Source organism: Dipodomys ordii, unplaced genomic scaffold (assembly GCF_000151885.1).
Source record: "Dipodomys ordii isolate 6190 unplaced genomic scaffold, Dord_2.0 Scaffold92, whole genome shotgun sequence".
NCBI classification, from domain to species: Eukaryota; Metazoa; Chordata; class Mammalia; order Rodentia; family Heteromyidae; genus Dipodomys; species Dipodomys ordii.
The window spans coordinates 2,726,522-2,749,078 of NW_012267308.1; the positions used below are offsets into that span (position 1 = coordinate 2,726,522).

Here is a 22,557-nt window from a genome sequence, read left to right on the forward strand (position 1 = left end):
CTCTACCACTTGAGCCACAGCGCCACTTCTGGCTTTTTTTGTTTGCTTATGTGGTGCTGAGGAATCAAACCCAGGGCATGCAAGGCAAGTGCTCTACCACTGAGCCACCTTCCCAGCCCCCAGAATTTACAGAGTTTTAATCTTCCAGCTAGGCACCTATGATCACACTTGTCACCCTAGCTATTCATCAGGCTAAGATCTGAGGATCACAGGTCAAAGTCAGCCTGGGCAGGAAAGCCTGTGAGACTCTTATCTCCAATTAACCACTAAAGGCAGGAGAGCTGTGGCCCAAGCCTCCTAAGTAGGTAGGATTATAGGCATGAACCCACCAGCACCTAGCTCATGAGACTCTTATCTCCAGTTAACCATCAAAAAGCCAGAAGTGGAACTGTGGCTCAAGTGGTGGAGCATCAAGCTTAAGTAAAAAGCTATGGGACAGTACCTAGGCCTGGAGTTCAAGCCCCAATACTGGCATACACACAAGAGATGGTCCTCATGAGAGATGTGGGTTAGTGGGTCTCTGAATGCTTTTATTTGGCTTGAAGATCCAGATTAAGCTTTGTGTCATAGGGGGTGGCTGTCCCCTGGGCTTTCTACATGGGGACATTCCTCTGTAACTCATTGGGCACACTTAGCCCTCCCAGAGCTGTTTGGCTTTTTAGTTTCCATCTACTTACCAGCCCTCTTCTGTTACCTTTCTCAGGCTGAAATGTCTCCCGCTAAGAAGACAGTAATTGAATTCTGCCCCGGCCTCTCTCTGGATCCCGTCTTGTCACTGATAGAAGTCCATGGATTGTTCAGTTAATACACTGTACAGATTGTATTTATATGTAAATTCCTGCTGTAAAATAATTTTTTTTAATCTTGACTTTTCAAAGGCTGCCTTGAAAGGTTGCGGAAATTGATTTCTATTTTTAACTTCACTTTGTGTCAGAGTGAAAAATTCAGATTGAACAGTTTAATTAAAGTACTGGAGTTTGCGATGTTTTTTTTTTCTCCTTTCCTCTTGAATTTTTAATTTCCTGGAAATTTGAGAAATAAATTAAAAGTGAAGGCTTTCAGACAGGCTCCCATGGCTCATACCTGTAATCCGAACTACTCAGGAGGAAGCAAGCTTATGATGGAAGCCAGCCTGGACAGGAAAGTCTGTGAGAATCTTATCTTTAGTTAAAGAGCAAAAATCTGGAAGTGGGTTTGGAAGGTGGCTCAGTGGTAGAGTGCTTGCCTTAGACATGCATGAGGCCCTGGGTTTGATTCTTCAGTACTACATAAGCAGAAAAAGCTGGAAGTGGCACTGTGGCTCAGGTGGTAGAGTGCTAGTCTTGAGCTGAAGAGCTGGGGGACAGTGCCCAGACCCAGAGTTCAGGCCCCACGACTGGCAAAAAAAGAAAGAAAAAGCTGGAAGTAGAACTCAAGTGGTAGAGCTTCAGCCCTGAGCAAAACAACTAAGGGACTGTGCCCAGGCCCTGAGTTCAAGGCCCAAGAACTGCATAAAACAACAACAAAACACAGTGTGGTGTACACCAAAGAGTTGCTTGCCTAGTGTGTGCTAGGTCCTGGGTCACATCCCCATCACTGGGGAAAGAAGGCAGAGGGTTCTAACTAATCCAAGAAGCCATGTGGGTTGGGAATGTGGTTTAGTAGTAGAGTGCTTGCCTAGCATGCATGAAGCCCTGGGTTCGTTTCCTCAGTACCACAAACAGAACAAGCTGGAAATGGTGCTGTGACCCAAGTGGCAGAGTGCTAGCCTTGAGCAAAAGAAGCTCAGGGACAGTGCCCAGGCCCTGAGCTCAAGCCCCAGGACCTACAGAAAAAAAAAAGAGGCCATGCATCAGGGTATGTGTGTGCACGTGTGTGTTGGTCCTGGAGCTTGAACTCGGCCTGGGCACTGTCCCTGAAGTTTTGTGCTCAAGGCTAGCACTCTACCTCTTGAGCCACAGCTCTAATTAGGTCGGGTGGTGGGGCCTGAACTCTGGGCCTGGGCGCTGTCCCTCAGCTCTTCAGCTCAAGGTTAGTGCTCTACCACTTGAGCCACAGCGCCACTTCCGGCTTTTTTCTTTTTGCTTATGTGGTGCTGAGGAATCGAACCCAGGGCCTCATGCATGCAAGGCAAGTGCTCTACCACTGAGCCACTTTCCCAGCCCAGCCCCTTGATTTTTTATTTTATTTTTGTCAGTTGTGGGGTTTGAACTCTGGGCTCAGGTGCTGACCTTGCGCTCTTCAGCTCAAGGTGAGCACTCTACTGCTTGAGCCACAGCACCACTTTGTTTCCTACAGGTTTATTGGAGATAAGAGTCTCACAGACTTTCCTGCCTGGGCTGGCTTTGAACCATGATCCTCAGATCTCAGCCTCCTGAGTAGCTAGGGTGACAGGGGTGAGTCTCTGGCACCTGGCTTTTTTGTTTGTTTGTTTATTTTCACCCAGTTTTGCTGCATATCCTTGCTAATCCTCAAGCTCATCCTCCTCCAGGGGTGCACAGCCCACCAGGCTATGGAAACACCCACTTTCCTTCAAGTGGCCTGATGGCTGTGATTCAGATCATCTTCCCTGGGGGGATGGGGGGGAGGTCCCCGGGGTAGCTCGCGGCCCTGAAGGGCTGGGGGGGGCGGGGAGGGAGGGAGGCCGAGGTGGGGGCACGCGGGGCCACCGTTCCCCCTGCCAGCTGTGTGGGGAGAGAGGCATCGCCCCAGACAGGGTCCAAGATGGCTCGCCCACCGCCAAGCCCCCAGCGCATCCCGCACAGAAGGAAGATCCCGATCTTCCCTGAGCGAACCTGGGGCTGGAGGACCCAGACCGCCGCCACCCAGGAGCCACCCAGGGGCCGCAAGGTGCCCTGGGGGGCCCTGGTGAGGGCCTTGGGTCACTTCAGGATGTCCCTCCCGGACATCCGCCATCGGGAGAGGATGCTGAACACCCACGACCCGGTGTCCTTGGACAGGTTCCCTCGGCTGTCCGAGGACCAGGAGGAGGAGGAGCCTGAGATAAACTGGGGGGACCACCAGCCCCTCTCCAAGGTCAGAGCCCACGAGTGACTGATGGGGTTCGGGGACGGGGCGGGGGCGGGGGGGGAGTGTCAATGTGGCTTTTATCTGCATGCTGGGGCCATGCTGTGCCCGTGCCCCAGCCCGCAGCACCCCCCACAGACAGACAGACAGACAGACAGCACTGCATCCCCACGCCCACCGCGCTGTGGTCCGCTGGGAGAGCAGGGGAAGGGCGCCATGTGTGTGTGTGTGTGTGTGTGTGTGTACACTTTTACATACTTTTCTGCCCACGATGGCTTTGAACAGTGATCCTCAAGATCTCAGCCTCCTCCTAAGTAGTTAGGATTTCAGGTGTGAGGGCCAGTGCCCTGGTACATTTTATTTTTGTGTTTGTTTTGTTTTAACTCAGGACCTGACTGCTGTCCCTTCATTTTTTCACTCAAGGCTAGCACTCTACTACTGGAATCACAGCTCCATGTTTCTAGCTTTATTGGTGGTTTGTGGGAGATAAAGAGTTCCACAGACTTGGATTCCCCGGCTGGCATTGAACCCAAGATCCTCAGTTATCAGCTACCTGATTAGTGAGGATTACTGACATAAGCCACCCCAGTGGTCTTTAATTTCTCTCAGCAGTATTTTGTAATATTCAAAGTACAAATTTTCCACTTGCTTTAATTTATTCCTACATGTTCTTGTGGATGCTTTTGTAAATGGAATATTTTAATCCCCCCCCCCACACTCTTTTGTCAGTTGTGGGGCTTGAACTTGGGGCCTGGCACTGTCTCTGAATTCTTTTTGCTTAAGCCTAGCACCACTTCTGGTTTTCTGGTGGTTAATTGGAGATGAGAGTCTCACAGACTTTCCTGCCAACCTAGCTTCAAACTGTGATCCTCAGATCTCAGCCTCCTGAGTAGCTAGGATTATAGGCAAGGGTACCAACACCTGCTTTTTTTTTTTTTTTTCCTCTCCCTACACAATTGCTAGGGTTGGGGATTTTGCTCAGTGGAAGAGTGTTTGCCCAGCAAGTTCAAAGCCCTGAGTTTGATACTCAGCTCTGCAAAAAGAAATACGAATTGCCTTTTGTGTAACAGCCTTGTATCCTAGTTTTGAACTGGTTTTGTTGGTTTGTTTACAGGTCCCATATAAAATCCTGGCTGGGCATGAGCATGCTGTGAGTTCCTGTCACTTCTGTATGGATGACACAAAGATCGTTAGTGCCTCCTTTGACCGCACTGTTAAATTGTGGGTAGGTTAGTTTCTGGGGTTAAAATGTCTTATAAGCCTAGACACTTCTTTGGTTTTTGTTTTGTTTTGCTTGTCTTTTGTGTTTTTTTGTTTGCTTGTTTGTATTGGTGTCAGTACTGAGTACTGAGGCTTAAACTCAGGGCCTGGGTGCTGTCCCTTAGCCTTTTCCACTCAAGGCTAGCATGTTACCACTTGAGCAACACCTCCACTTCCAGCTCTTTGGTAGTTCATTGGAGATAAAGATCTCATGTACTTCCAGCCCAGATTGGCTTCAAACCATGATACTCAGATCTGAGCCTCCTGAGTAGTTTTACTTTTCAACTTTTTGATTGAACAGTAGGACTCATGTGTTTTCTGTCTCTTTGGGTCAGATCCCAGTACTGCCAAACAGACAAACAAAGAAAAATTCATTGTCCGTTTACCACCACAGAGTAAATGACTGTGAAGAATGTTGAGGGGGTCGCATCTTTTTTTTCCTCATAGTGACTCATTTACAGAATCAAGGACCATGCAGAAATACTGCATTTGTAACCCAGAGCTATATATGGTTACATCTAGATTTTTCTAACTATTTATTGGAACCCTGTCCTCATTCATTCAGAGCTTGGCCAGTATCCTCACTTAAAATTGAGTCCATAGGTGCTGGCTGAAATTGTCTATGGATGCTGTTCCTTCTCTTGGCCACATGAGGACACTGTTGTATACTGAACCTGACCCAACACTATGGATGCTGGTCAATTCCATTAGCTGGCCCCAAGGCATATGCCGCAGGCCTCCAGGCAATACATCTCTTAGTTTACAGTTACATTTTTCATCTATAGAGCAACATTACTAACCAGGGTGGCTGGATTCCAGTCTGTCTTTCCAGTACCCAATGAAGAGGAAGACTTTTTTGTTGTTGGTCATGAGAATTGAACTCAGATCCTAGGAACTGTGCCTAAAGTTTTTTTTTTTTAATTCAAGGCTAACACTGTACTACTTTGAGTCACAGCACCACTTCCCATTTTTGAGTGGTTCGTTGGAGATAAGAGTCTCACAGACTTTTCTGCACAGGCCGGTTTTGAACCGTGATCCTCAGATCTCAGCCTCCTGAGTAGCTAGGATTACAGGCGTGAGCCAGCAGTGCCTGGCTAAGAAGACGGTTCTTGAACACCATACCTGCCATCTTCGGGATGTTGCCCCCAGCACTTTTCCCTTGGCTAATTTGGCTTTATAAATGGATGGTCCTCCACTGTAATAACACTCCACTGTGAGCCAGTGGCTCACTCCTGTAATTCTAGCTACTTAAGGAGGCTGAGATCTGAGGATCACAATTCAAAGCTAGCCTTCATAGAAAACTCCATGAGATTTATATATATATATATATATATATATATATATATATTGTTATTGTTATTGTAGAGGTGATGTATACAGGGGTTACAGTTACATAAGTCAGGTAAAGAGTACATTTTTGGGCTGGGAATGTGGCTTAGTGGTAGGAATGCTTGCCTAGTATGCAAGTAAGCCCTAGGTTCAATTCCTCAGTACCACACTCACAAGAAAAAAAACAAACAACAGAAGTGGCACTGTGGCTCAAGTGTTAGAGTGCTAGCCTTGAGGAAAAAGAAGCTCAGGGACAGTGCCCAGGCTCTGAGTTCAAGCCCCAGGACTGGCAAAAAAAAAAAAAAGTACATTTCTTTTTTGTAACTGTGATACTATTTCCAAAAACCAGCAAAAAGCTGGGAATGGAGTGGAAGTGTGGCTCTAGTAGAGCACCAGCCTTGAATGAAAAAGCCAATACCAGCATACACACACACACACACACACACACACACACACACACACACACAGAGTTCTTGAGGGATGTTGCTCAAGTCTCCAAAGTCTATTTGCCTAGTGGAAAATGGGAATTGCTATTCTGGTCTCGTTCCTATGGACCTGTACATAAAGTTTGCCACAGTTACCATGGGTGTTGGAGGTGCCTTTCCAGCTTTGGTGTGGGGAGGGGTGATGGGTGTGGGAAAGCCCATCCATTCTCTGGAGCTGAGTGAGAGCCATAGGACCTGGGATTCATGAACTTGGCTCTGAAGGCAAGGCAAGGGAAGGAAAGTCTGTTGGGGAAGGCTGAAGGGAAAGGGCATGGCCCTGACTGCCCTCTCTCTCTCCTCTCTCCCCCGTTCACTTAAGGATGCTTTTGATGGAATTGTGATTCGAGATTTTGAACAAAGCCCCAAAGCTCCTGTCATAGAGTGCAGCGTCACAGCTGACAGCAAAAGGTAACATTTCCTTGGTTTTATTTTGGCCAGGAAAGGGTGAGTCAGCAGGAGGGCAGTTCAGGTGTCAGTGACAGATATTTGTTTAAAGCAAATATGAGCTGGGCGCTGGTGGCTCATGCCTGTAATCCTAGTTATTCAGGAGGCTGAGATCTGAGGATCATGGTTTGAAGCCAGCCTGACAATAAAGTCCATGAGTCTTTCATCTCCAATAAACTACTCAAAACAAGCCAAAAGTAGAGCTGTGGCCCAAGTGGTAGAGTGCTGGCCTTGGACAAAAATGTCAGGAACAATGTCACCCCAGGCTCTGAGTTCAACCCCAATACTGGCACAAAACAAAAGCAAATATAAGCTGGGCACCAATGGCTCACACCAGTAATCCTAGCTACTCAGGAGGCTGAGATCTGAGGATTGGGGCAGTAATATCCATGAGACTCTAAATTTCCTATTAACCACCAAAAGCCAGAAATGGAGGGGTGGCTCAAATGGTAGAGTACCCACCTTGGATGAAAAAGCTAAGTAAGAACATAAGGACTTGAGTTCAAGTTCCAATACTAGCACACCCAAAAATTATGTGTCCAAGCCGGGCATCAGTGGCTCACGCCTGTAATCCTAGCTACTCAGGAGCCTGAGATTTGAGGATGGTAGTTCAAAGCCAGCCTGGGCAGAAAAAGTCCATGAGATCTTTTATCTCCAATAAACCACCAGATAACCAGAAGTGGTGCTGTGGCTCTAGTGGTAGAGTGCTCACCTTGAGCTGAAGAGCTGAGGGACAGCGCCCAGGCCGAGTTCAAGCCCCACAACCGTCAAAAAAAAAAAATTATGTGTCTATCATTGGGTTAAAACCATTGATAATGATAGAGTTGTCTGGTCCAATCATATCTCAAGAAGCCCATTAAACCAGAGGCCAAGACCTCAACATGTGATCCTCTTTGGGGAACACATCATATTCAAATCACACCAGTACAGTTGTTTATCTTTCACTAACTAAACAGAAAACCATTTCCGAACAGAATGAGCTGTCTATGAAAACATTTTCCTGTAAGAAGTCAGATGTGAACGAGTCAGGGAGGAGACTGAACAACTCTAATAATTTACAGAGATTGCTGTCAAAGAGGACAGTAAAACCCAATACTTGCAGCTTACGCCTGTGATCCTCACTACTCAGGAGGCTGGCATCTGAGGATTGTGGTTCAAAGTCAGCCCAAGCAGGAAATGTGATTCTTATCTCCTGTTAACCACCAAAACCAGAAAGTGGAGCTGTCGCTCCAGCCTTGCGTGGATAAAAGCTGAGGGACCTTTTCCAGGCCCTGAGTTCAAGCACCAGTACCAGCACAAAGAATAAATAAATAGGGTTGGGAATGCAGCTTAGTGGTAGAATGCTTGCCTAGTATGCATGAAGCCCTGGGTTCAATTCCTCAGTAGTATTACACAGAAAAAGCCAGAAGTGGTGCTGTGGCTCAAGAGGTAGAGTGCTAGCCTTGAGCAAAAGGAGCTCAGGGACAGTGCCCAGGCCCTGAGTTCAAGCCCCACGACTGGCCAAGTAAATAACCAGCAAAAATCTGGCAGGGGGCGGGGGGGGGGAGAGATGTTGCTTAAGGGTGCCAGTCAAGCAAGCCAAGCAAATACAAGACCCCAAGTTCAAACTCTAGTACTGAAAAAAGGAGGAAAAAGGGAAGATAAAAAGAAACCCAAAGGGGCTGGGAAGGTGGCTCAGTGGTAGAGCGCTTGCCTTGCATACATGAGGCCCTGGGTTCAATGCCTCAGCACCACATAAGCAAAAAAGAAAAAAGCCGGAAGTGGCACTGTGGCTCAAGTACTAGCCTTGAGCTGAAGAGTTGAGGGACAGCGCCCAGGCCCAGAGTTCAGGCCCCATGACTGGACCCCCCCCCAAAAAAAAAAGAAACTCAAAGGACTGGGAGTGTAGCTTAGTGGTAGAGTGCTTGTCTAGCACGAACAAAGTCCTGGGTCGATTCCTCAGTACCACATACACAGAAAAAGCTGGAAGTGGAGCTGTGGCTCAAATGGTAGAGTGCTAGCCTTGAGCAAAAAGAAGATCCGGATGGTGCTCAGGCCCTGAGTGCAAGCCCCAGGAATGGCAAGAAAAAAGAAAAGAAAGGGGGGGGGCAGGAAGAAAAGAGGGAGAAAAAGAAAAGAAAGAAAGAAAAAAGAAAAAAAAGAAAGAAAGAGAAAGAAGCCTTAAGTCCCATCGTTGCTTAAGACCCTATATTTATTATTTGATTTTCAGGGTTGTCGCCTCATCCTATGACAAATCAGTAAGGGTTTGGGACACGGAAACTGGCAAACTGCTGGTAGGTATGGCTGGCCCCAGCCTGGTTGTGGCGGCAGCGAGGGATTCTGACTGTGTAGCTTCGGGCTGGACCTAGCATTAGGGAAGATTATGAAAGCCCTGGGTCTTCCAGTTTTCTCAGCCATTCAGACAGGGGTGTGATGGCGCCCTCCAGTGGCCATACCTGCAAAAAACGGGCCCCTTCTGCCCTCCGCTGGGGAAAGGAAGCTGCTGGTTGAAGATGCTGCTAGAAAGATAAAAAGTTTGGATCCACAGGAAGAAGCTGAGGATTTACATTCCAGGCTCTCCTTTGAGCCTTTTGGATTAGATTGTCAGAAAATAGGGCTGAGACAATGGGACAAAAAGTGTTCTGAGCCTTTCCTAATTTGTTCCTCTGTATGTGGTGTGTGTGTGTGTGTGCGCGCGCACGTGTATGCCTGTACCAGTATTGGGGCTTAAACTCAGGGCCTGCTCACTGTCACTTAGCTTTTTCTCTCAAGGCTGGTGTTCTATGACTTGAGTCACACCTCCTCCACTCTGGCTTCTTAACTGGTTCATTGGACAGAATTCCCATGGGCCTGGGGCTGGGAAGGTGGCTCAGTGGTAGAGCGCTTGCCTTGCATGCTCGAGGCCCTGGGTTCGATTCCTCAGCACCACTTAAGCAAAAAAAAGAAAAAAGCCTGAAGTGGCGCTCTGGCTCAAGTGGTAGAGCGCTAGCCTTGAGCTGAAGAGCTGAGGGACAGCACCCAGGCCCAGAGTTCAGGCCCCACGACCGCACCCAAAAAAAAATATTCCCATGGTCCTTCCTGCCTGTGCTGGCTTTGAACCTTGATCCTCAGATCTCAGTCACCTGAATGGCAGGTGTGAGTCATCAGCACTCACCACCCAGTTTCTGTCATTTCTTTTTATTAACCTAGTCCCAGATTGTCCTTCCTGACATTTTATAAGCATTAGAAATGAGTCATACTGGGCACTGGTGGGCCATGCCTCTTATCCTATCTACGTAGGAGGCTGAAATCTGAGGATCACAGTTTGAAGCCAGCCCAGGCAGGAAAACCTGTGAGACTCATATCTATAATTAACCACCAAAAAGCCACAAGTAGAGTTGTGGCTCAAGGAGTAGAAAACCGTTCTTGAATGAAAAAGCTAAGGGACAACACCTAGTCCTGAGTTCTAGTACCATCACACACAAAAAAATCATGTACTTGCACAGGAATAAATTGTTCATACCATGAACTTACTGCCTATTCTCCAGCACTCTTTCTGTTCCTGCTCCTCTGTTCTTTTTAAAATTTAAGTGAAGTTAATCAAACTTGTCAGGTGCCAGTAGCTCATTCTTGAAATCCTAGTTATTTGAGAGGCTGAGATCAGGAGGATCACAGTTCAAGGCCAGCGTGGCCAAAAAAAAAAAAAAGTTTGGAAGATCCCATCTCAACCTGTTATTCCAGCTATTGAAGCGTTAAAAAAAAATAGGATCTCAGTCCAGACCCATTCCTGAGCAGGAAGAGAGATCCTTTGATCTCATTCCAAGTGCATCATGGAGGCAAGCACATGAATGAAAAAACAGTAAGTTCTAATGGGGTGGAGAGCTTATCCCAGGAGAACTCACTGGACCTTCCTGTTTCAGTGGAAGGTCAGATACGACACCTTTGTCCTGTCCTGTAAGTTTTCACCTGATGGTAAATACGTGGTCTCAGCCCTAGATTTGGATAATGGGATCTGCATCATGGATGCGAAAGACATCACCACTGTGATTCATGTGAAACGTGAGTGTGCACCTGTCCCTTGCTCTGCCCCATCTATCACCCGGATGGCCCCTTGTCAACTTTTAAAACCATCGTGATAAGAACTACATTGTAGCTGGGCATAGTAGCTCAGGCTTATAGTCCTAGTCATTCCGGAGGCTGCAATTCAGGCCAGCTTGGCTTGAGATGCCATCAGAAGAGGCAAACCTGGGCTTGGTGGTACTTACTTGTTTTCCTAGCTACTCAAGACAGTATTAATAGGAATTCTAGGTCTAGGCCAGCCTGGGCATAGAGGCATTACCTCAAATAAATAAAAATAAAAACAACTACACGATGAAAGCCGAGCCTGACTTGAGAAAGGCATAGTTAGCCCTACGGCTGAATCTCTTTGGCCAGTCCCTTCCCTTCAGTCAGGCGATTGTAACAGACTAAACAATGTGTGCGTGCACACTGCCGCCTACGCTGTTCCCGCCCCACATCGCAGGTCACCACAGAAGGTCCATCACAGCATGCTGCTTTGACCCCGAGAGCCGCAGGATAGCATCTGTCTCCTTGGACAGATGTATCAAGATCTGGGATGTCACCACTCAGTCCACACTGTTCACCATCAAGAAGTAAGGAGGAGGAGGGCTGGGAATGTGGCTTAGTGGTAGTGCTTGCCTACCATGCTTGAGGGCCTGGGTTCAATTCCTTGGTACCACATTTAAAAAAAAAAAAAAAGAATAAAAATCCCTCTGTCGGCTTTATAATGACATTTTTTTTTAAAAAAAGCAAACAAAAATAAGTAAAATTAAAAGAAAATAAAGCATTAAAACTTTTTTTTCCTTTAAAAGAAGAAGAGCCAGAGCCAGGCTCACACCTGTAATCCTAGCTACTCAGGAGGCTGAGATCTGAAGACTGCGGTTCAAAGCCAGCCCAAGCAGCAAAGTCCATGAGACTCTTTTTTTTTTTGTCGGTCATGGGGCTTGAACTCTGGGCCTGGGCGCTGTCCTTCAGCTCTTCAGCTCAAGGCGAGCGCTCTACCACTTGAGCTACAGCGCCACTTCCGGTTTTCTGGTGGTTTATTGGAGATAGGAGTCTCACGGTCTCTCCTGCCCGGGCTGGCTTTGAACCGTGATCCTCAGATCTCAGCCTCCTGAGTAGCTAGGATTACAGACATGAGCCACCAGCGCCCGGCTCCATGAGACTCTTATCTCCAATTAACCACCAGAAAACTGAAGTGGTGCTATGGCTCAAGTGGTAGAGCGCTTTGAGCTGAAGAGTTCAGGGACACTGTGCAGGCCCAGAGTTCAAGCCCCACAACCCACCATAACCAAAAAAACAAAACAAAAAAAGAGCTAGCCATAGCACTCCTGAGCATCTACCCAGAACATCACAAGCCAGGATACTGTAGATACTTGTAACGTGGACATCCATGTTCCTTGCTGCACTACTCACAATAGCCAAGCTATGGAAACAGCTCAGAAACCCTACAATAGCTGAGTGGAGCCAAAAAGTGTGGTACACAATGAAATTTTACAGTCATTAGAAAGAATCATGCTAAGTCACTTGCAGGGAAATGGATGGACCTAGAGCAAATCATGTTAAGTAAGACAAACTCAGAGATACAAATGGTGCATGTTTTTTTTTTTCTCATATGTGGAAGCCAGATCTAACATACACTGGGACATGATAAATTATACAGGACTGGAGGCAGTCACGAAGTGAGACCAGAGGAGGATACTCTTAAGAGAGGAACACAAGGTGCAATGCCTGTGTGCATCTGATCATAGAAAATGATATTTATCAAAATGAACTCCACATAATGGAAAGGAGGGGGGGAGAGGAGGAGGAGGAAAGGAGCCAGGCACAAGTGTTTCACACCTATAAGTCCTAGCTACTCAGGAGGTTGAGATCTGAAGGAAAGTCCATGACTCTGAACTCCAATTAACCAGTTTAATTGGATCTGGTTCAAATTGTAGACCATCAGCCTTATACTTTAAAAAAAGCTAAAGGGCAATGCCCAGGCCCTGAGTTCAATTCCCAATACTGGCACACACACACATACACACACACACACACACACACAATGTTCCCATTAGCACATGAGCAATTCACATCTGGACTGATTGCTGGAATGACACCCCCTCCCCCACACCCCGTTCTCAACATCCGGTCCTCCCTGAGGCATGGACCCCTCCCCCTGTCTGTGTTTCAGGGCACACTTAAATGCCATCTCAAACTGCTGCTTCACCTTCAGTGGTCATTTCCTATGTACCACTTCCTGGGACAAAAGCTTAAAAATATGGAATGTACACACAGGGGACTTCCGGAACCGAGGAGCTTGTGTCACTCTGATGCAGGGCCACGAAGGTTCCGTGAGCTGCTGTCACTTTGCCACAGACAGTGAGTAGCTAATACCTAGAAGACATCTTGATATTTTGTTGTTGTTGTTGTTTTTGTGCTGGTCCGAGGGCTTGAACTCAGGGCCTGGGTGCTGCCATTTAGATCTTCTGGTCAAGGCCGGCGCTCTACCACTTGTGCCACAGCTCCACTTTCTGGTTTTGTTTTGGTGGTTCATTGGAGAAAAAGAGTTTCACAGACTTTCCTGCCTAGGCTGGTTTTGAATTTTGATCCTCAGACGTTAGCCTCCTAAGTAGCTGGAATTACAGGCATGAGACACGGATGCCCAGCTAAGAAAGGACAGTGCTAGCTCAAGCACTAGCCTTGAGCTGAAGAGCTGAGGGACAGTGCCCAGCACCAGAGTTCAGGCCCTATGACCGGCATAAAAAGAAAGAATGAGAAAGAGAGAGAGAGAGAGAGAGAAAGGGAGAGAAACAGAAAGAAAGAAAGAAAGAAAGAAAGAAAGAAAGAAAGAAAGAAAGAAAGAAAGAAAGAAAGAAAGAAAGAAAGGGAAGGAAGAAAGGGAAGGAAGGAAGAAAGGAAGAAGGGGGGAGGGAAAGAAAGAAAGAAAGAAATCATGGGATTTCCCATGATGCCAACAGTGATAGTGGATTATCTTTTTAACCACATGAGGACCAAAAACTCAAGTGGGGCATCCTGAGACACAAGTTTCCAAGTGGCACAAACTCAGTTTAATATAGGTTAAGAAATGAAAGAAATGTACTAACTCCTGTGATGGAAAATTCCAAGGTGGGTACCCATAGCTCATGCCTGTAATCCCAGCTACTGAGGAGGCTGAGATCTGAGGATCTGTTTGAGCGTCTGTTTGCATGAATCTAACCCAGTCAGCAATCCATCAGTGTTTGCGAACTCAGCGTGTGCAGTAACTTCATGAAGGTTAACTACTGTAAATGACAACTTTGCTGGTCACTGCTGGGACTCGCTGGGCCACCTAGGGAAGGGGGTGGGGGTCCCATGATCAGTGGTAGAGACACAAAAATTCCACAGATAAGCAGGTCACTGGTGGCTCATGCTTGTGCCAGCGACTCAGGAGGCTGAGCTCTGAGGATAGTAATTCGAAGTAAGCCCAAACAGGAAAGTCAGTGAGACTCTTATCTCCAATGAACTACCAAAAAAAAAAAGTCAGAAACAGAGCTGTGACTCAAGGAGTAGAGTGCTAGCCTTGAGTGAGAAAGCTCAGACAGTGCTGCTCAGGCCAGGAATGAGTTCAAGCCCCAGATCTGTACACACACAGACACACACACACACACACATCTCATAGCCTGCTGTGGTCTCACAGAGGCGAACGTCATTTGAAACTCTATGTTGCAGACTCTTATCTCATTTCTGGAGGGCTGGACAACACCGTGGCTATCTGGGATGTGGGAGAAGGCTTCCGGAAGCTGTCCCTGAAGGTACAAAGGCCACTGTAATTCAGCATCTGAGTTTGTTTGTTGTCTGTTGTGGGGCTTGAAGTCTGGGCCTGGGACCTGTCCCTCAGCTCTTCAGCTCAAGGCTAGCGCTCTACCACTTGAGTTACAGTGCCACTTCTGGTTTTCTGAGTGGTTTTATTGGAGATAAGTCTCCTGGGCTTTCCTACCCTGGCTCTGAATGGTGATCCTTAGATCTCAGCCTTCTGAGTAGCTAGGATTACAGGCGTGAGCCACTGCGCCTGGCTTGTTATCCTGTGTTTTCATGAAGGCATTTTTTCGCCCCCTAGGTCCTTGTTAAATTTCTATTTTTATCTTTTCAGGGTCATACTGATTGGGTGATGGATGTTTCAGTTAGTAGTAGCAACAAATGGATCCTGTCAGCTTCAAAGGTACAAAGCTGCCAAGCCCCAAGTGACTTCTAACACTTGGCACACTGATCAGAACTGACAAAGGCTAAAGTTTATTCCCAAGTGTAAAACTCCTGGCAGACCAGGTGCCTGTAATCCCAGTACTCTGGAGACTGTGGCAGGATGGAGACAGGCACTTGGTGGCTCACACCGGTCATCTTAGCTTCCCAGGAGGCTGAGATCTGAGGATTACAGTTGGAAGCCAGCCCAGGGCAGGAAAATCAGTGGGATTCCTATCTGCAGTTAACCACCAAAAAGCCAGAAGTAGAGCTCTGTGGCTCAAGTTGGTAGAGTGCTAGCCTTGGGTGAAAAAACTAAGGGAAAGTGCTCAGGCCCTGAGTTCAAGTCCCAGCACTGACACAAACAACAAAAACTCAAAACCTTCCGAGGAGGGCTTAGTTCATGTGTACCCCTGGGAGCTAGGGGGAAGACAACGAAGGTAAGCCCTTGTGTGTGAAGCACCTATTTCCACAATTGTGTCACTGAAGACTGAGCTTTGTCGGGGAGTGAGGCCAACAAGGGCTTCGGAGAATGAGCACCAGCTCACAGGGGAGGTACGGAGACCAAGTTGGCCAGCTGGTTTCTGTGACCCACCCACCTGGAGAATGGCCCAGGGTCTGGCTGTTACACACAATTGGGGAACTCCAAGGGCTACTCATGTAGAGAGAAAGGAGACCCACTTGGGCTACGCCCTCAATCCTGTTTGCTTACTTATCTTCCTGAGAGGGTCTTGTTTTTTTCCCTGGCCTCTGCCTCCTAAGTAGCTGGGATTACAAGCATCTAATACCATGCTCCCAATTTTTCTTTTTTTTGGGGGGAGGGGTCCGGTTGTGGGGCCTGAACTCTGGGTCTGGGCGCTGTCCCTCTTCAGCTCAAGGCTAATGCTCTACCACTTGAGCCATAGCGCCACTTCCGGCTTTTTTCTTTTTGCTTATGTGGCGCTGAGGAATCGAACCCAGGGCCTCAGGCATGCAAGGCAAACACTCTACCACTGAACCACCTTCCTGGCCCAATGCTCCCAATTTTTCTGTTCCTATGTCCATACCTGGACTTGAACTCAGGCTTTATCTTCCCATGCTTGCTCCTGGCTGATGGCTCTACCACCTGAGTTGTGCCTCCAGTCAGGCAATTTTGCTAGTTCACTTGAGATATTTTTTAAAAATCAGCTTCTTCTGCCTGAGCTGGCCTCAAACCATGATCCTCCAGGTCTCAGCCTCCTGAACAGCTAGGATTATAATTGTGAGCCACTGGCACCCAGTTTGTCCATGTCTTTTTGTGGGTTAACAATGTGCTTCTTTTAGTCATGAATGTTTCACCATATAGCTGTACAACAGCCTCACTGGGAGCATGGCTTTACCACTGACCTTGTCTTAGGATAGGACCATGAGACTGTGGAATATTGAAGATATTGATGAAATTCCTATGGTGATAAACTCCAAAAAAGCTATGGGCTTGAAGATGAAACAGGTTGGTATTGGGTAAAATGAAGGCCTGAGCAGGTTTTCAGTCACTCTCTCTAAGCTACTCACTGGACTAAACCTTTTTTGATCACTGAGCATATAACCATATCCTATGGATGCTTCAATTCTAAGGGAGTGTAGGAAGTCCCATGGAGACCACTGCTGTGGATAAAGGTGACATAAGATGGCCAGGTGCCGGTGGCTCATGCCTGTAATTCTAATTACTCAGGAAGCTGAGACCTGAGGATCAAGGTTCAAAGCCGGTCTGGGCAGGAAAATCCATGAGACTCATCTCCAATTGATCAGCAAAACACCAGAAGAGGAGCTGTGGCTCAAATGTTAAGAGTGTTAGCCTTGAGGAAAAAAGCTAAGGAAAAGCTGGGCACTGGTGGCTCACACCTGTGATCCTAGCCTGGGCAGGAAACTCCCTGAGACTCTTATCTCCAATAAACTACTCAAAAAAAAAAAAAAAGTGATGCTGTGGCTTAAGTGGTAGAGTGCTCACCTTGAGCAAAAAGAAGTTCAGGAACAGTACCCAGGCAGAAAGGTGCAGGGCGCTGGTGGTTTATGCCTGTAAATCCTAGTTACTCAGGAGGCTGAGATCTGAGGATTGCAGTTCGAAGCTAGCCTGGGCAGAAAAGTCCCTGTGAGACTCTTATCTCCAATTAACCACTTAAAAAATAGAAGTGGCATTGTGGTTCAAGTAGTAGAGTACTAGCCTTGAGCACAAAGAGGCTCAGGGACAGTGTCTAGGCCATGAGTTCAAGCCCCACAACTGACAAAAAAAAAAAGTGCAAGAAAGGAAAAGCAAGAGGGCCAAGGTTCTATCTATCTATCTATCATCTATCTTAGTGGTTAGAAAGGAACCCAAGGATCCATGCTGGACAATGACTCTGCCACTGAGCCACACCCCAGCTATTTGAAAGGATGTCTAGGAAATATCTCCTCATTGAGGTGACATGTACAGACTGGAAGGCATAAGGAATGGGGTGAAACAGAAAGATATTTAGGATTTCCCAGCAGCAGGAACAGCCTGTGGGTGTCTGAGGTGGAGTGTGTGTGTGTGTGTGAATGGAAGAGTCCAGGTATATGTGTGTGTGTGTGTGTGGAAGAGCCCAGGTCTGAGGCAGGCAGCTCTGGTCAAGGGAGCCATAGCAGGCCCTGCTGGCTACCACCATGGTCCTGATCCTCAGGCTACATCCCTGCTTGCTTTGGCAGGGATGAGGGAGAGAAACCCAGGGTTGTTTTTGTTTGGGGACCCACTGTGTGCACCCTGGGGGCTTAAGTCAAAAGTAATTAGAGGTGGGAGAGGGGAGAATTCTAATCCCCTCCCTGACCAGCATGTGTTTTCTACTTCAAAAAATGTATTTTTTTTATGTCAGTGCAAACAATGTGACAAGCCTTTCTCCAGTGAAAGTGACACCCCCTCTGAGATTTTCACCAAGTGTATGTTCTGCCGGAAGGAGGAAGAAGAAGATGACCAAGCCCAGGTTTCTTTTTCACCACAAGATAACAGCCAGGCTGACTGATGGCCACTGGGTCCTGAGTGACTGGAGCGTGGGCCACTTGTGCAGGTAGAGGGGTCCTGCTACAGGAAGCCTTCTGGGGTTCGCCTGGAGGGCTCTCCAGGCATGCGGCGCTGTACCAGCCCACAGCACCCCTGGCTGAGGTCAATTACTTTAATTTTCAAATGGAAATAAACATAGATTTCTCTGTAAACAAACTTACATGTCAATTGTTGAAGTAGCTTTTTTTTATTTTAGTGCTAGTGTTGGGGCTTGAACTCAGGGCCTGGACTCTGTCCCTGAGCTTTTTTTTTTTTTTTTTGCTCAAGGCTAGCACTCTACCACGTGAGCCACAGCACCACTTCTGGCTTTTCTGTGTATGTAGTAATGAAGAATGGAACCTAGGGTTTCATGCATGCTAAAGCAAGCATTTTACCACTGAGCCATATTCCCAGCCCTCATAAGCTTTTTTGCTCTAGGTGGGATACCACTTGAGCCACAACTCCACTTGTGGCTTTTTGCTGGTTGACTGAAGATAAGTATTTCACAGGCTTTCTTGCCTGGGCTGGCTTTGAACTGGGATCCTCAGATCTTAGCCTCTTGAGTAGCTTGAATGCAGGAGCCACAGTGCCTGTCTCCTTTGATTCATTTTAAAACTTGATTCAAAGTTATTTGTAAAGTATCCATTGTCTGCTGATAGACTGTCCATGTACCAATAATCACCATGACCTGGGGGCTCATTATTTGGATAGGTGCCATGCTCAGATCCATCCCCCCAGTGGGAATAAAGATGGTTGATAGCTAACATTCAAGTTGGCTTGCTCAATTTTTCTTTTCTTTTGGTACCAATATTGGGGCTTGAACTCAGGGATGGTGCGCTGTCCCTTAGCTTTTCTGCTCAAGGCTAGAGCTCTACAGTTTGAGCTACAACTCTACTAGCTTTTTGCTGGTTTATTATTTATTTATATTATTTATTTATATAAATCTCTCAAGTTTTCCTATTTGGGCTGGATGTAAACCTCATCCTTACTTCTCAGCCTCCTGAAGTAGCTAGGATTGCAGGTATGAGCCATGGGAAACACGCTACACAATTCAATTTTCAAAGTAAACTTTATGCCTTGCTCATTCATGGAAGAAAGTCAACTACAATTACAGTATGTACTACCCACGAATAAAATTAACTCTATAGAATTAAGAGTATTTCCAAATTAACTTCATTACTTACTTTTGGAAGAAAACCTCCACAAATGAATAGTTTGATTTTTTTTTTTTGGTCTGGTCGTGGGGCCTGAACTCTGTGCCTAGGCGCTGTCCCTCAGCTCTTCAGCTCAAGGCTAGCACTCTACCACTTGAGCCACAGCGCCACTTCTGGCTTTTTTCTTTTTGCTTATGTGGTGCTGATGAATTGAACCCAGGGCCTCATGCATGCAAGGCAAGCGCTCTATCACTGAGCCACCTTCCCAGCCCCTAGTTAGATTTTTTTCTATAGAGGGAAAAGTGTATCTGTGCTCCCTTATATGTCTGATATAAGCCAATTCATACATGTGTGTGTATGTATGTATATTTGTTGTGATTCTGGAGCACATTAAATATTTGAGCAAGGAGACAGGGTCAAAGGGAGAGAGCAATCTTTTCTTTTTACTTTTACTAAAACGTTGCAGTTTATGATTGAAGTATAAAGCTTAAAGCAAAAACGTGCTTATGTGGTATTTTTATTTGCTTAGTTATACAGTATGGGGGTGTGTGTGTTTCATTGTGAAATTTTCCAAGTTGACAACGTATCCCTATCAACCTAACTCCTCTTTCTCTTCATGCTTTTAATCAAACTACTCATACTATATTTGTCTCTGTGAATTTTTGGCTGCTATTTCCCAGGCGCCATTTCCCCGTGCTCTTTCCCGTCTCTAGAAGGACGGCACCAGGAATGAGTGGCTCAAGCTGATCATCCTAGCTACACAGGAGGCTGAGATCTGAGGATCGTGGTTCAAAGCTAGCCCGGGCAGGAAAGTCCCTGAGCCTTTTATCTCCGATGAACCACCAGAAAACCGGAAGTGCAGCTACGGGTTCAAAGTGGTAGAGCCCTAGCCTTGAGCGAAAAAGGACAGCGCTTGGGCTGGAGTTCAAGCCTCAGGACCCCCCCCCACACACACACACGTAAAGAAAAAGAAAATGAACAGACTGTACATGACAGCCTCTGTCCCCCTGGCTGAGCAGCTACAAAGAATAGTGGGGCGCCCTTCCCATGCATCTATGTTTTGCATCGACCTTACATTCCTGCGGAGGTCTCAGCATTGGGATGAAGTGGGTAGGTGCCGGGGTGCAGATGTTTGGGGGCCCTGTGGGAAGCCGGAAGGGAAGTTGGTCCTGTGCTGCTACCCGAAGCCAGCAGCCTAGGCCCGTGAATCCGTAGTTGCTGGGGGCCCATCAGCACCCCCACACACACACCCGCAAACTCGCCGCGAGGAGTCGGGGCCGAATGGAAGTTGGAGCTCCCCAGGCCTGCGCCGTCGTTCGCCAAATCCCGCCGAGGGCCTGCGGAGAGCGAGCAGGACGCCCCTGAAGTCTAGCCGCGCTGGGGGGGAATCGGGGTGTTTCCAAGACGGCCCCCCCACCCTCACCTCACCTCCCAGCAGCGACACACAAACGTCCACACCCGGCTCAGGCGACTCCTGAGAGATGCTGGCGCGACGAGACAGTGCGCGGGAGGCTGTCGCGGGACCATGACGTCACGTCCGGCGTTTTGGGTTTCCTCCCACCCTTGGTGTGTTCAAGAGTCAAAGACGACCCCCCCCCTACGCATGCGCCTGCCACAGGCGGCAGACTAGCTGTGCGCATGCGTGCGATTCACGAGGTAACTAGAGATGGGGAATCGTTTCTCGCGGTACTTACGCGGGCGGCGCCGTGGCTTAGTTGGTTAAAGCGCCTGTCTAGTAAACAGGAGATCCTGGGTTCGAATCCCAGCGGTGCCTAGGCTTGGACGTCAAGCTCTCTCGTCACGTTTTGCTTTTGCTTTCCATATATTCCAACTGTTCCTTACTTTGAGGATGCAAAGGTGAACTCGGAATGGTACTTTTAACCCGAAATCTCTGCGTGGCCTGGGAAGCTACACCCTGAATCTCCAGATCGTGAACCTGGACCTTGAAGGGGAACGCCGAGGTTGCAGCCATACATACCTGCCTGCCTTTGCCCCTGGCGTGGGTCTCCTAGGATGTCCAATGCAGGTAAGCCTTCCACAAAACACTGAATTCCTCCTTCAATCCTCGACTTCTTTGCAGGTGGATGGCAGGCCCTGAGAGGTCAAGTGTGGACCAGAGGGAAAGCTAAGAGTGCAGTGTGGCCGTGTGGCAATGCAGTTGAACCCCAACTGTGGAAGATCCTGGAAGACTCTGTTCAACTGTTCAGGGTGGGGTGGACAGCAAGGCCTGGGCAGGGGTGTGTGGCTGCAACCATGCAGGGGACCTGTTGTAGAGACATCATACCCAAGACTTTGAGGGTGCGGAGGTGGCGATTTCAAGGTATTTTCCTAGGATAGCCATGGGTCAAATCCAACAGGAGCACTAGTGGCTCACGCCTGTCATCCTAGCTACTTAAGAGGCTGACATCAGAGGATTGGGATTCTAAGCCAGCCCAGGCAGGGAAATCCATAAACTCTTATCAGCAATTAACCACAAGGAAAGAAAGGAGGGAAGGAAGGAGGGATGGAGGGAAGGTGGGAAAGAGGGAAGGAGGGAAGGGAAGGAAAGAAGGAAACAACTGGAGCTGTGACTCAAGTAGTACAGTGCTCAGCCTTGAGTGAAAAAGCTAAGGAACAAGCATCTAAGCTTCAGTAACAGTGCACACACACACACACACACACACACACACACACACACATCCTCCACACAAAACTAGTCCAGAGTCCCAGACAGGTTCAGAGGTGATTGATTAGTGGTAATACTGTTACCAGTGTGTATGAAGAAAGGAAGGAGGGAAAACAACAGCAATGAAGTTAAGGGAAATAGCAGGCTTGAGTTAGATTGTTCAAAAACAAGCACATGGTTTAGAATTTCAGGCTGGCACTGTGATTCATGCCTATAATCCTGGCTACTCGGAGATCTGAGAATAGCAGTCCCAGGCTCACCAAGTTAATATCTGTGAGGGCTGGGAAGGTGGCTCAGTGGTAGAGTGCTTGCCTTGCATGCATGAAGCTCTGGGTTCAATTCCTTAGTATGACATAAGCAGAAAAAGCCGGAAGTGGCCACTGTGGCTCAAGTAGTAGAGTACTAGCCTTGAGCTGAAGAGCTCAGGGACAGTGCCCAGGCCCAGAGTTCAGGCCTCATGACCAAAAAAAAAAAAAGAAAAAAAAAGTGAGATGCTTATCTCCAATGAAGCACTAAAAGAGCCAAAAGTGGAACTGAGGTTCAAGTAGTAGAGCACCAACCTTGACTATCAAAGCTCAGAGACAGTGCCAGGTCTTGAGTTCAAGCCCAGGATAGGTACACACACACAAAAAGTCAGAGCCTGATGCTGGTGGTTCGCACTTGCAATCCTAGCTACTCAAGAGGCTGAGATCTGAGGATCACAGTTCAAAGCCAGGCTGGGCAGGAAAGTCTATGAAACTCTTATCTCCAATGAATCACCAGGAAACTGGAAGTGGAGTTGTGGCTCAAAATGGGAGAGCATTAGCCTTGTACACAGAAGCTCAGAAGCAAGGCATCTGCATGAAAGCCTTAAGTAGGAGTTTGTTGCATAAAGGTTCAAGATGGATGGGGGCCTCTCCCTCAAGGGAGGTTTTTTTGTTTGTTTTTGGTCGTGGGGCTTGAACTCAGGGTCTGGGTGCTGTCCTTAAATATATATATATATATATATAT

At 47.5% G+C, this 22,557-nt stretch overlaps 2 protein-coding genes and 1 non-coding gene across 3 annotated transcripts in view; all 3 read left to right on the forward strand.

Annotated features, from left to right (window-relative positions):
- Window positions 1-805, forward strand: part of Gpatch1 (G patch domain containing 1) — a 30,500-nt gene extending 29,695 nt beyond the window's left edge. Inside the window, exon 19 of the mRNA XM_013026161.1 lies at window positions 704-805. Coding sequence (XP_012881615.1) covers window positions 704-805 — 102 coding nt within the window. The remainder of the gene's footprint in view (window positions 1-703) is intronic.
- Window positions 806-2,703: 1,898 nt separating this feature from the next.
- Wdr88 (WD repeat domain 88) lies at window positions 2,704-17,731 on the forward strand. Its single transcript, XM_013026162.1, has 11 exons — window positions 2,704-3,015; window positions 4,121-4,231; window positions 6,400-6,488; window positions 8,734-8,797; window positions 10,403-10,541; window positions 11,005-11,134; window positions 12,718-12,905; window positions 14,235-14,317; window positions 14,656-14,724; window positions 16,117-16,209; window positions 17,585-17,731. Exons 1-11 carry the CDS (start codon window positions 2,704-2,706, stop codon window positions 17,729-17,731), a joined length of 1,425 nt encoding a protein of 474 aa, XP_012881616.1.
- A 2,871-nt stretch (window positions 17,732-20,602) lies between these two features.
- On the forward strand, window positions 20,603-20,676 carry Trnat-agu. Its single transcript has one exon. It is a non-coding gene; the product is annotated as a tRNA-Thr (tRNA).
- Window positions 20,677-22,557: the final 1,881 nt, after the last annotated feature.

Bases quoted from the DNA above. Each gene is read 5' to 3' on its own strand.
- Wdr88 (XM_013026162.1), top strand. From the start codon at position 2,704: ATGGCTCGCCCACCGCCAAGCCCCCAGCGCATCCCGCACAGAAGGAAG. The intron at 4,232-6,399 runs GTAGGTTAGTTT...CGTTCACTTAAG, and splicing joins ACCGCACTGTTAAATTGTGG to GATGCTTTTGATGGAATTGT. The intron at 10,542-11,004 runs GTGAGTGTGCAC...CCCACATCGCAG, and splicing joins CACTGTGATTCATGTGAAAC to GTCACCACAGAAGGTCCATC.